Source organism: Maniola jurtina, chromosome 2 (genome assembly GCF_905333055.1).
Source record: "Maniola jurtina chromosome 2, ilManJurt1.1, whole genome shotgun sequence".
NCBI lineage: Eukaryota > Metazoa > Arthropoda > Insecta > Lepidoptera > Nymphalidae > Maniola > Maniola jurtina.
Window position 1 is genome coordinate 3,400,644 of NC_060030.1, and position 11,051 is coordinate 3,411,694.

Sequence of the window (11,051 nt, forward strand, 5' to 3'; positions counted from 1 at the left end):
GATATTTCCAAAACTTAGTTATTGCTTATAGTAAGTAACTACCTATCTATCTGTTGATAAAAACTAATCTGAAATTAGAAACATTTATTAGCCTTGCATGACATTGAAGTAAAGCCTGAAAATTTCAATGACCAGATAACCAGGTGATTTAAATGAAACACCATCAGTAAAAAATTTAGGACCCTCCGAATATAATAATGATCAGCACCTAGACCCCACAGTGATCAATTCTATACCTGGGTACCTTATCAATCTATGAGTAGGCACCTATTAAGTACCTAGATTCATGCGAAAGTGTATCTGACTGTAACCTTTGCGCCCTTGACGAGAGATAATTAGCATGCCGAAAAAAGAATAGGATTCGGACGGAGAGTAGAAGAGAACGCTACTGTCTACGCATCGGTCATGTACTACTAGGCTAGGTATTTTTATCCTGGAAAATCAGACTCACGGGATTTTTAAACCTCGGACACGGAAGAAGTTGCGGGTAGACCGTAGTATTTTAAATAGGTAGGTACCTACCTATTATTGCCTTTATACACCTTTACGCCGGTTATATCGTGTACCTAATCAATCCTAACAAAATTACGAAACCGGGGAACAGCAAGGTTTTAGATGCCGTAAGAAAATTATCACTGTCTATGAATATTATTATCTGTTTGGTCTGCTAAACATGTGTCTGTCTAACTCCGCGTTGATTGATACTAAACTTGATAAAATTATACCTACTCGTTTCGTTGAACCGACGCGACGCGAACGGATGTAGCGCCGGCATGTCGCGAATGCGCGCGGCCCCGGCTGTCAGACAGCAGTCAAACGAGTGTGTCTACGACGACGGACGTACGTTCGAATTCTCCCCTACGATAGACAAACAATGGCCGATGATATTGAAGAGAGCTGGTTGATTTCCTTAGTAGAAGAGAGGCCGGTGATATGGGACAGGACCATTGCTGAGTACAAAGATAAAGCCCGCACTTTTGAAGCTTGGAGGGAAATAAGCGCAACGTTGAATCAAGACTTCCCTAGTATGACTAATGGGGAGAAAATTTTATATGGTAAGTGACATAAAGGCTGAAATAAACAGAACGCGTAACGGCAACTAATACTTAAGGTAATTGCTATTTGACAAATCGCAAAAATGCTGTACTTTGAAGTAAATTGTTTATTTTTCTAAAGCATTAACAGCTATTAAATACATGCAATTAAAAACTTCAGTTTGCGAAGATTATAAGGGCCTCTTTTTATTTAGTATACATTATCCCAATAAAAAAAAAAACCAAGTTGAAAACATTGCTGTTCGCAACTTGTTCTGTAAAAGTTTTCTTTAACATCTTGATACTTTGAAGCCAACCTCCAGAAAATGATATGTTTAGGTTTAGCAATCAATTTTAACTGTTAGTTTTATACTAAATGTTTTTCGTTTCTTAAATAATCTAAAACTAACCAAAAAACTTCCTGTGCTATTTATTTTCTTGCAGGCGCTCTATGGAATTCAGTGTCCACTGGACTCTAATGGCGGACGGACTGCGCGCGTCATTTCGTCGCAAAATATTATTTAAAATGAATTTAAGCTTATTATTTTTAAATGAAAGTTGTGTTTATAATCGTTGAAAAATAAAATAGGGATTTTTTCATTTCTAAATGAAGCCTGCTTATATACTAAATTTTATTCTAAAGTTACGGTTTTACCAGGTAAATACTCGGAGGTTGTCATAGATTATGATGACAGATAGTAAGTGTTCTAAATAGGTATTATACCTATGTTAGGAGATAGCGCGCCTCGTTCCGGGTGCCGTGTTCCGAAATGGATTTCGTAGTAGTGCAAGTTTGGTGCAAGCCCCACATGACGGAGGGGTATGCGTCAGGCATTTCCTGTGTACAAAAAAAAGACCTATATTTCGGATCCATATTTCATCACTGACAATATGCACTATTCAAAGACTGTTCTTCAAGCATTGAGGAATTTTGGACAGAGACATCTCGAAGGTTCCCGAAGGCTGCCTGAGTTAGATTTGTCGGCTAGCTAGCTTTTTTCGAAATTGGACTTACTTAGCTGGATTGTGTGTTAGAGCTTTCTTATGAGATATTATATGTACATAATATAACCATGGGTCTCATAAGAAAGCTCAGATTCATGCTGCGGGCAATGGGGAGAGCCTAAAGGTTGGAACGCCATTTCGGCGGCCGTGTTTCCTGCCATATATACCTTAGATACCTGCAAGCCAAGAGTGAATAGGCATCTTCTAGGTAAGCGTGCTCCAACTTGGACCTCATCATTGCTTTCTTTAAAGCATGATTGTCGTCAAGCGCAAGCGCAAAGATTCAGGCGGCGCAAACCCGTAGCATGTGGAAGACCCTATTAAAGACCTATGTTCACTGTGGACGTCTGTCGGTTGATGTTGATGATTATGTCTTTAGTGCAAGTAGTTCAGTAGTTTCAGAATTTATCGATAACAAACAAACAAACCTTTCCTCTTCATAATATATGTAGTTAGTAGCGCAAACTTGGAAAAAAATCTCGTGGACACTCTTTGATTTTCCGAGATAAATGTCATTTTACCTGGCAGCCCTAATCAATTTTATCACTGATATTAATAACTAATTCATAACCGTTAAACCTAAGTGTCAAAATCTCGTTTTTCTAGTCGAGTTCCGTAGGCTCTTTGAACCCACTGCATTATTATCCCAAGAAAACCTACCATTAGATGTAGGAATAATGGAAAGAGGTCACAACCCTCAGCAATAAAGAATACGATGCGGAGAGAGATGTCACTCTCAAGGTCTTTAAATGTATCCATGCAAAAAACCACGTCGACTGGTTGCTCCGTTGCAGCGTGATTGAATATTAAACCAACAAACACACTTTCGCATTTGAAATATGGCCAGTGATTATAAGAAACAGTTTAAATCTCTCTCTGCTCTCTGAGAGACGTTAGGCAAAGTGAACACGAATTATGACACTTCTGTGTTCTTATACAAGCTTAGGTCTCTCAATTTTGTCAATTAATGTCAAATTTCTTTCTCAGATCAAAACCTAGTAAGTGGTTTAAATTCAAAAGAAGTTTAGGCCGTAGTTCTTTCTGGTCCAATGCGGAATGGCATACTTCACACACCTTTGAGAACATGGAAAACTTGCAGGTATGCAGGTTTCCTCACGATGTTTTCCTTCGCCGTTAAAGCAAGTGATATTAAATTGCTTAAAACGCACATAACTGAAAAGTTAGTAGTGCGTGATTCCGGGATCGAACCCCCGACCTTCGATTAGGAGGCGGACGTTCTAACCACTAGGCTATGACAGTTTTTAAATTAAAGGGGTTTAAATATTTTAGTGTGAAGACTGGCCAACACATTTATTCATTACATGTGCATCATTTTCTTTTTTAGGGTTCTGTACCTCAAAATGAAAAACGGAGCTCTTAAAGGACCACTTTGCTGTCTGTCCATTTGTCCGTCCGTCCGTCAAGAAAACCTATACAGTACTTCCCGTTGATCTAGAATCACGAAATTTGTTCTCGGATTTATTCTATCTACCTGCCCATAATTCTAGGTTAACGGGAAATACCCTATCGGTTTTCTTGACAGACACGACAGACGGACAGACGGACAGAAAGACAGACAACAAAGTGATCCTATAAGGGTCCCGTGTTTCCTTTTGAGATATGGAACCCTAAAAACATTATGTAAGTATGCAAAGTATTTCCCTTGCAAACCATATTTTAACAGTTGACATGTAGAGGTCATTGACTTTTCCTATCTTACTTTTAAGTTTTAATGCATTATTAAGTATTTACTGTTTTGACATGGTATTTAGATAATGGGTGATATTTATTTTATTTAATCTAATTCCTTTTAAAAACTTAGTAAGGCGCATTAATCTATAAAAACCTAGCCAGTTCAAAGACTTACTATGTTTTAAAATGGTCAAAGCGACTTACTAGCTTTTAATTTTACTTTAATGTGGGTGTCCTTACAATACAACGGGCCATACTATGAAAGTTAGGCTTATGACATAAAACGATTTTCGGAAAAATGACATTTACTTTGTTTTGATATGGGGCGGTCGATATAATTAGGTACTAGGGTAAAGGCTCGAGTAAATGAACAGATTGGACGTTTTTACATGTATTAAGAGCTGGAATAAAAAACCGGCTGATATACCTTTTTTAAATATTTTCTTACAAATTCTTACACTTTTTTCAATTTCAATTTCAAAACCGTGTTCCGTTCAAACCGTTCAAAAGTGCGTGTGCGTGCGTCCATGTGTGTGTGTGAGTGTGTGTGAGTATATACTTGTCTGTATGTTTGTACGAGTGTTTGTGAGTGTGGTATTGCGTTGTATAACCACATGAGTAGCGAACAGAGTCAAAGCTTCATACAAGCGCGCTACGATAGGTACACTACTACAAGCTTGAGGCGCGTGTGTGCGTGAGCACAGGCGCTACGTCGCGTACGGAGAGAAATCGGTTTATACCGGCTCGGCCTGTGCTCAAGTTCAGGGGCTGCAGTACACGTCGCGCGTCGTGTTTTCATTTAATTTAATGTTAATGATAATAATTTAAATAGTGTTTAAAATCTATTTTCTTGAACTGTCATAGATTTTGTTCAAAATCAATATCTGAGGATCCCTAGGATCACAAAACAGGAAATTGTTACCAAAATTTAAAAAAATCGACGCCATTTTGAAATTCTTTGTTAATTGACCGATTTCGTTCAAAATCGATATTTAGAGCTCCCTGGGATCACAAAATAAGAAACTGTTACCAAAATTTAAAAAAGTCGACGCCATTTTGAAATTCTTTGTTAATTGACCAATTTGTTCAAAATCGATATTTAGAGCTCCCTGGGATCACGAAATAAGAAACTGTTACCAAAATTTAAAAAAATCGACGCCATTTTGAAATTCTTTGTTAATTGACCGATTTCGTTCAAAATCGATATTTAGAGCTCCCTGGGGATCACAAAATAAGAAACTGTTACCAAAATTTAAAAAAGTCGACGCCATTTTGAAATTCTTTGTTAATTGACCGATTTCGTTCAAAATCGATATTTAGAGCTCCCTGGGATCACGAAATAAGAAACTGTTACCAAAATTTAAAAAAGTCGACGCCATTTTGAAATTCTTTGTTAATTGACCGATTTCGTTCAAAATCGATATTTAGAGCTCCCTGGGATCACAAAATAAGAAACTGTTACCAAAATTTAAAAAAGTCGACGCCATTTTGAAATTCTTTGTTAATTGACCGATTTCGTTCAAAATCGATATTTAGAGCTCCCTGGGATCACGAAATAAGAAACTGTTACCAAAATTTAAAAAAATCGACGCCATTTTGAAATTCTTTGTTAATTGACCGATTTCGTTCAAAATCGATATTTAGAGCTCCCTGGGGATCACGAAATAAGAAACTGTTACCAAAATTTAAAAAAGTCGATGCCATTTTGAAATTCTTTGTTAATTGACCGATTTCGTTCAAAATCGATATTTAGAGCTCCCTGGGATCACGAAATAAGAAACTGTTACCAAAATTTAAAAAAGTCGACGCCATTTTGAAATTCTTTGTTAATTGACCGATTTCGTTCAAAATCGATATTTAGAGCTCCCTGGGATCACAAAATAAGAAACTGTTACCAAAATTTAAAAAAGTCGACGCCATTTTGAAATTCTTTGTTAATTGACCGATTTCGTTCAAAATCGATATTTAGAGCTCCCTGGGATCACGAAATAAGAAACTGTTACCAAAATTTAAAAAAATCGACGCCATTTTGAAATTCTTTGTTAATTGACCGATTTCGTTCAAAATCGATATTTAGAGCTCCCTGGGGATCACAAAATAAGAAACTGTTACCAAAATTTAAAAAAGTCGACGCCATTTTGAAATTCTTTGTTAATTGACCGATTTCGTTCAAAATCGATATTTAGAGCTCCCTGGGATCACGAAATAAGAAACTGTTACCAAAATTTAAAAAAGTCGACGCCATTTTGAAATTCTTTGTTAATTGACCGATTTCGTTCAAAATCGATATTTAGAGCTCCCTGGGATCACAAAATAAGAAACTGTTACCAAAATTTAAAAAAGTCGACGCCATTTTGAAATTCTTTGTTAATTGACCGATTTCGTTCAAAATCGATATTTAGAGCTCCCTGGGATCACGAAATAAGAAACTGTTACCAAAATTTAAAAAAATCGACGCCATTTTGAAATTCTTTGTTAATTGACCGATTTCGTTCAAAATCGATATTTAGAGCTCCCTGGGATCACGAAATAAGAAACTGTTACCAAAATTTAAAAAAGTCGACGCCATTTTGAAATTCTTTGTTAATTGACCGATTTCGTTCAAAATCGATATTTAGAGCTCCCTGGGATCACAAAATAAGAAACTGTTACCAAAATTTAAAAAAGTCGACGCCATTTTGAAATTCTTTGTTAATTGACCGATTTCGTTCAAAATCGATATTTAGAGCTCCCTGGGATCACGAAATAAGAAACTGTTACCAAAATTTAAAAAAATCGACGCCATTTTGAAATTCTTTGTTAATTGACCGATTTCGTTCAAAATCGATATTTAGAGCTCCCTGGGGATCACAAAATAAGAAACTGTTACCAAAATTTAAAAAAGTCGATGCCATTTTGAAATTCTTTGTTAATTGACCGATTTCGTTCAAAATCGATATTTAGAGCTCCCTGGGATCACGAAATAAGAAACTGTTACCAAAATTTAAAAAAGTCGACGCCATTTTGAAATTCTTTGTTAATTGACCGATTTCGTTCAAAATCGATATTTAGAGCTCCCTGGGATCACAAAATAAGAAACTGTTACCAAAATTTAAAAAAGTCGACGCCATTTTGAAATTCTTTGTTAATTGACCGATTTCGTTCAAAATCGATATTTAGAGCTCCCTGGGATCACGAAATAAGAAACTGTTACCAAAATTTAAAAAAATCGACGCCATTTTGAAATTCTTTGTTAATTGACCGATTTCGTTCAAAATCGATATTTAGAGCTCCCTGGGGATCACAAAATAAGAAACTGTTACCAAAATTTAAAAAAGTCGACGCCATTTTGAAATTCTTTGTTAATTGACCGATTTCGTTCAAAATCGATATTTAGAGCTCCCTGGGATCACGAAATAAGAAACTGTTACCAAAATTTAAAAAAGTCGACGCCATTTTGAAATTCTTTGTTAATTGACCGATTTCGTTCAAAATCGATATTTAGAGCTCCCTGGGATCACAAAATAAGAAACTGTTACCAAAATTTAAAAAAGTCGACGCCATTTTGAAATTCTTTGTTAATTGACCGATTTCGTTCAAAATCGATATTTAGAGCTCCCTGGGATCACGAAATAAGAAACTGTTACCAAAATTTAAAAAAATCGACGCCATTTTGAAATTCTTTGTTAATTGACCGATTTCGTTCAAAATCGATATTTAGAGCTCCCTGGGGATCACAAAATAAGAAACTGTTACCAAAATTTAAAAAAGTCGACGCCATTTTGAAATTCTTTGTTAATTGACCGATTTCGTTCAAAATCGATATTTAGAGCTCCCTGGGATCACAAAATAAGAAACTGTTACCAAAATTTAAAAAAATCGACGCCATTTTGAAATTCTTTGTTAATTGACCGATTTCGTTCAAAATCGATATTTAGAGCTCCCTGGGATCACGAAATAAGAAACTGTTACCAAAATTTAAAAAAGTCGACGCCATTTTGAAATTCTTTGTTAATTGACCGATTTCGTTCAAAATCGATATTTAGAGCTCCCTGGGATCACAAAATAAGAAACTGTTACCAAAATTTAAAAAGTCGACGCCATTTTGAAATTCTTTGTTAATTGACCGATTTCGTTCAAAATCGATATTTAGAGCATTAGACCAACGCGTCTTCGGTCTACCTACCTGTCCTTCTTTCATCTGTAAAAATCGATACAATATGACCATTTGTATTGCAGTTTTAGGGCATGTCTCAAGGTGTCTGTAGGCTTTGTCTTTTTTCTTATGTCTTCAATTCTCACTTTGAATATTTTTTGCTTAATTTATGCAACTTGCCATCGCCCTTTAGCAAGTTACTATTTCTTTTTATATTCTTTGTCTGGACCCATGTTTGGCTGGCATAGGTAAGGCATGGCAGGATGCATGTATCTATAACGGATCTTTTAAGATGTACTGGGTAAGCTCCTTTCATTCTTTCCTTTTGTGCCCAGTAAAACAAGCATACTCGGGCTACTTTGAGAACCCATTAGCAGCTAACAGCAAGGCCTGGACTCCAATTTTTATATGTGGAAGCTGTATTTCCTCGTTGCGTTTATGAGCAAATAAGAATAGTTAACTACTTTTACTAAAAAAAAAATTTATTATTTGGCGCGAACCATCTAAACACCATGATGATTATTATTTCTGCGTTGTGAATATTACCAGAAGAAACAGCAAAAAAATTGTTCCAAGCGGCTCTATTGTAACTTGCAGTCTGTAATTTGAACGATTCTGACTTCTGGTGATAAATCAAGAACTTTCAGAAGGTAGTGACGATGTAGTGACTTTTTTACATCTCAACTTAGACCATTCAATCAAAATTATTTGGATCACTTAATGAGAGATCTTAGATTGTCTAAAAAGCATCAGAACATGTGGCTTCTCGGCTCAAAGGAACAAATCTGATAACATCAGACACTTGTGTTACGGTATATTATTCTCACTACTCTTAACACATTCAGTAGCTGATGTTGCACTTCCAGCGACTTGGATGCAACAAGGGCGTTAAGTTTCATTTTCTCTGTAGTCATTTGGACTGTTTTCCAGAAAATTTAGGTGACTTTCAAACTAAGATAACTATACCAAAGGGGATAATATCATATGAAAGGGCTCTATTATACATTCTAAAACAGGTTTTATTTATTATTATTATGTAAAAGAGTTTTTGATTTATCGCGCAAAATGTAGAAAAAAATATACAATAAGTCAAAAACTGAAAATCTGATATTTTTTTTTAAAATTCCAAGCCGAAAATATACTTAAGAATTTATTAATAGGAATCGAGAGTTTATGCACTAGATAGAGTTCGTTCATTCACTGAAATTTCCAGTTCATTTACTGGCAATTTATCCTTTTGTTAAATAAAATAATTTATAATAATTAATACCACGCATTTTATTTGATTTTTTGATATACTGTGTAGAGATACACAAAAAATAAAAATTATATATAGAACAATTCTCATATATCTTAATTTTAGGTGAAAGTCAGGGTTATCCTTATTCGTTCATGTACTGGATCTTTTACCCTCCTACGTCAAAATACTAAAAGTCCGCGTAAATTTCGCAGATTGAAATGTCTGCTTGATTAATTGTCAATAGAGGGTCATGACATGTCAAAATTGCTAGTTTGAAGGTGAAATCGTCTAAGTCATTCGAGATGGTTTTCCTCTTAATATTTTTTTAAATGACTGCCATGAAAATTAAAGAAATTAAAAAGTGTAAATTCTTGTACGATGGTACGGACTATGGAACCCTTTGTGTTCACTTGACCGATTTTTATTTTATGTTACATCTACAAGTAGGTAGGTACCTAGATATCTACTGAATTTAAAATAAGATTACCTACCTAACTGTCAAACCGTATTGATTGATTCGCTTTCCTCATGCTATGTTTAAGATTTTATATGCCTTAAGAGTTGATACCTATTATACCTACCTACTTGTCCTATCTAATCCTATTCTTATGGTTTATGTAATTTTTATTTAAGTACCTAATTAATGAAGCATATATATTCTTTTTAGGAAAAAAACTCACAAAAAAATGGAACTCGTTGCGAGATAGCTGGATGAAGTGCCACAAAAAGTTACTCAATAAAACTACAGAGGAAGCCAAAAAGGTTAAGAAGTATTTTTTTTATGATCAAATGATATTCCTAAGTAAAATTGCACCTTCATGGGGTCATTCAAATGACATTAACAATACCTATGAGGAAAGGTGTGATACTAGTGAAGATGAAGAAGGTGATCATAGTAACATACAAACATCATACAAAAAGAGAAAAATTGAACCACCTGAGACTAGAAACGTTGTGTACTATATTGATGAAGAGGAAGATTCAATTCCAACTCCAAATAAGAAGAAAAAAATTGAAATGGAAATGTCACAGATGAAAGATTACGTATCAAACGAAGTGGATTCTAGGTTATTGAAATTTATAAATTCAATTCAAGATAAAGAGAAATGTAGTCCGGTTATGTCGTTTTTTAAAGGGATCGAGCCGACTGTTGCAAAGTTTGACGAGACAGACTTAGTGGAGTTTCAGTATGAAGTGTTGAGCGTCATTAGAAATATCCAGCAGAAAAATTATTCAATGAAATAAATATATCGCTAAGTGCTTTTCTATCAGCTAAAGTCGGCTGAAGTTCGACTGTCTTCTAAAAGTTGGAAAATAGGACTCTTTTATGGAAAATCTTAAAAGATGCTAGCATTCCAAAGGAAGTACTTACCTAAAATAAAGTATTTTTGCAGACAATAAAGGTGTTTCTTTTACTTACATATACCTATCCCCCTTTCTTTTAAACATTTATTTACTTAGTTACACTGTAAAAGATACTTACATAATAATAATTATGAACAAGTTCACATAAATCCACCCTAAGCCTGTTATGCTAGTTGGTTGGTAGGTAAAGTTTGATAGTAGTTAACTAGATAAACTAGGTCAAAAAGAAAACATTTTTAAGAACACAAAAGCTTGTACGTACGACCTAACATTATGTTCTGGGAAACATATTCTACATCAATCACGGTATGCCATGTCATATCAAGGTGAAATAGATCAAGCAGTTTCTACATAGGTAGGCATTTCATTTTACGGAATGTTCATGCTTAATATCCTATGATGGTACATTACAAAAGAGTGCGAGAGTCTATGGCTTTCACAAAAGTTGCAGGCTCCTCACAATACCGTAAAGCATCTTGCATCTTAAAATTTAACTATTTTAGGAAAACACAATCTGAACAAAAGTGAATAGGCATCTTAAAAGCGTTCGATCTTAAACCACATCACTTTCCATCAAGTG

At 35.0% G+C, this 11,051-nt stretch overlaps 1 protein-coding gene across 1 annotated transcript; it reads left to right on the top strand.

Moving 5' to 3' along the window:
• Positions 1-802: 802 nt before the first annotated feature.
• On the top strand, positions 803-10,451 carry LOC123874421. The gene is made up of 2 exons (XM_045919740.1): positions 803-1,055; positions 9,774-10,451. Exons 1-2 carry the CDS (start codon positions 875-877, stop codon positions 10,349-10,351), a joined length of 759 nt encoding a protein of 252 aa, XP_045775696.1. The 5' UTR covers positions 803-874; the 3' UTR covers positions 10,352-10,451.
• The last annotated feature ends 600 nt before the right edge of the window (positions 10,452-11,051 follow it).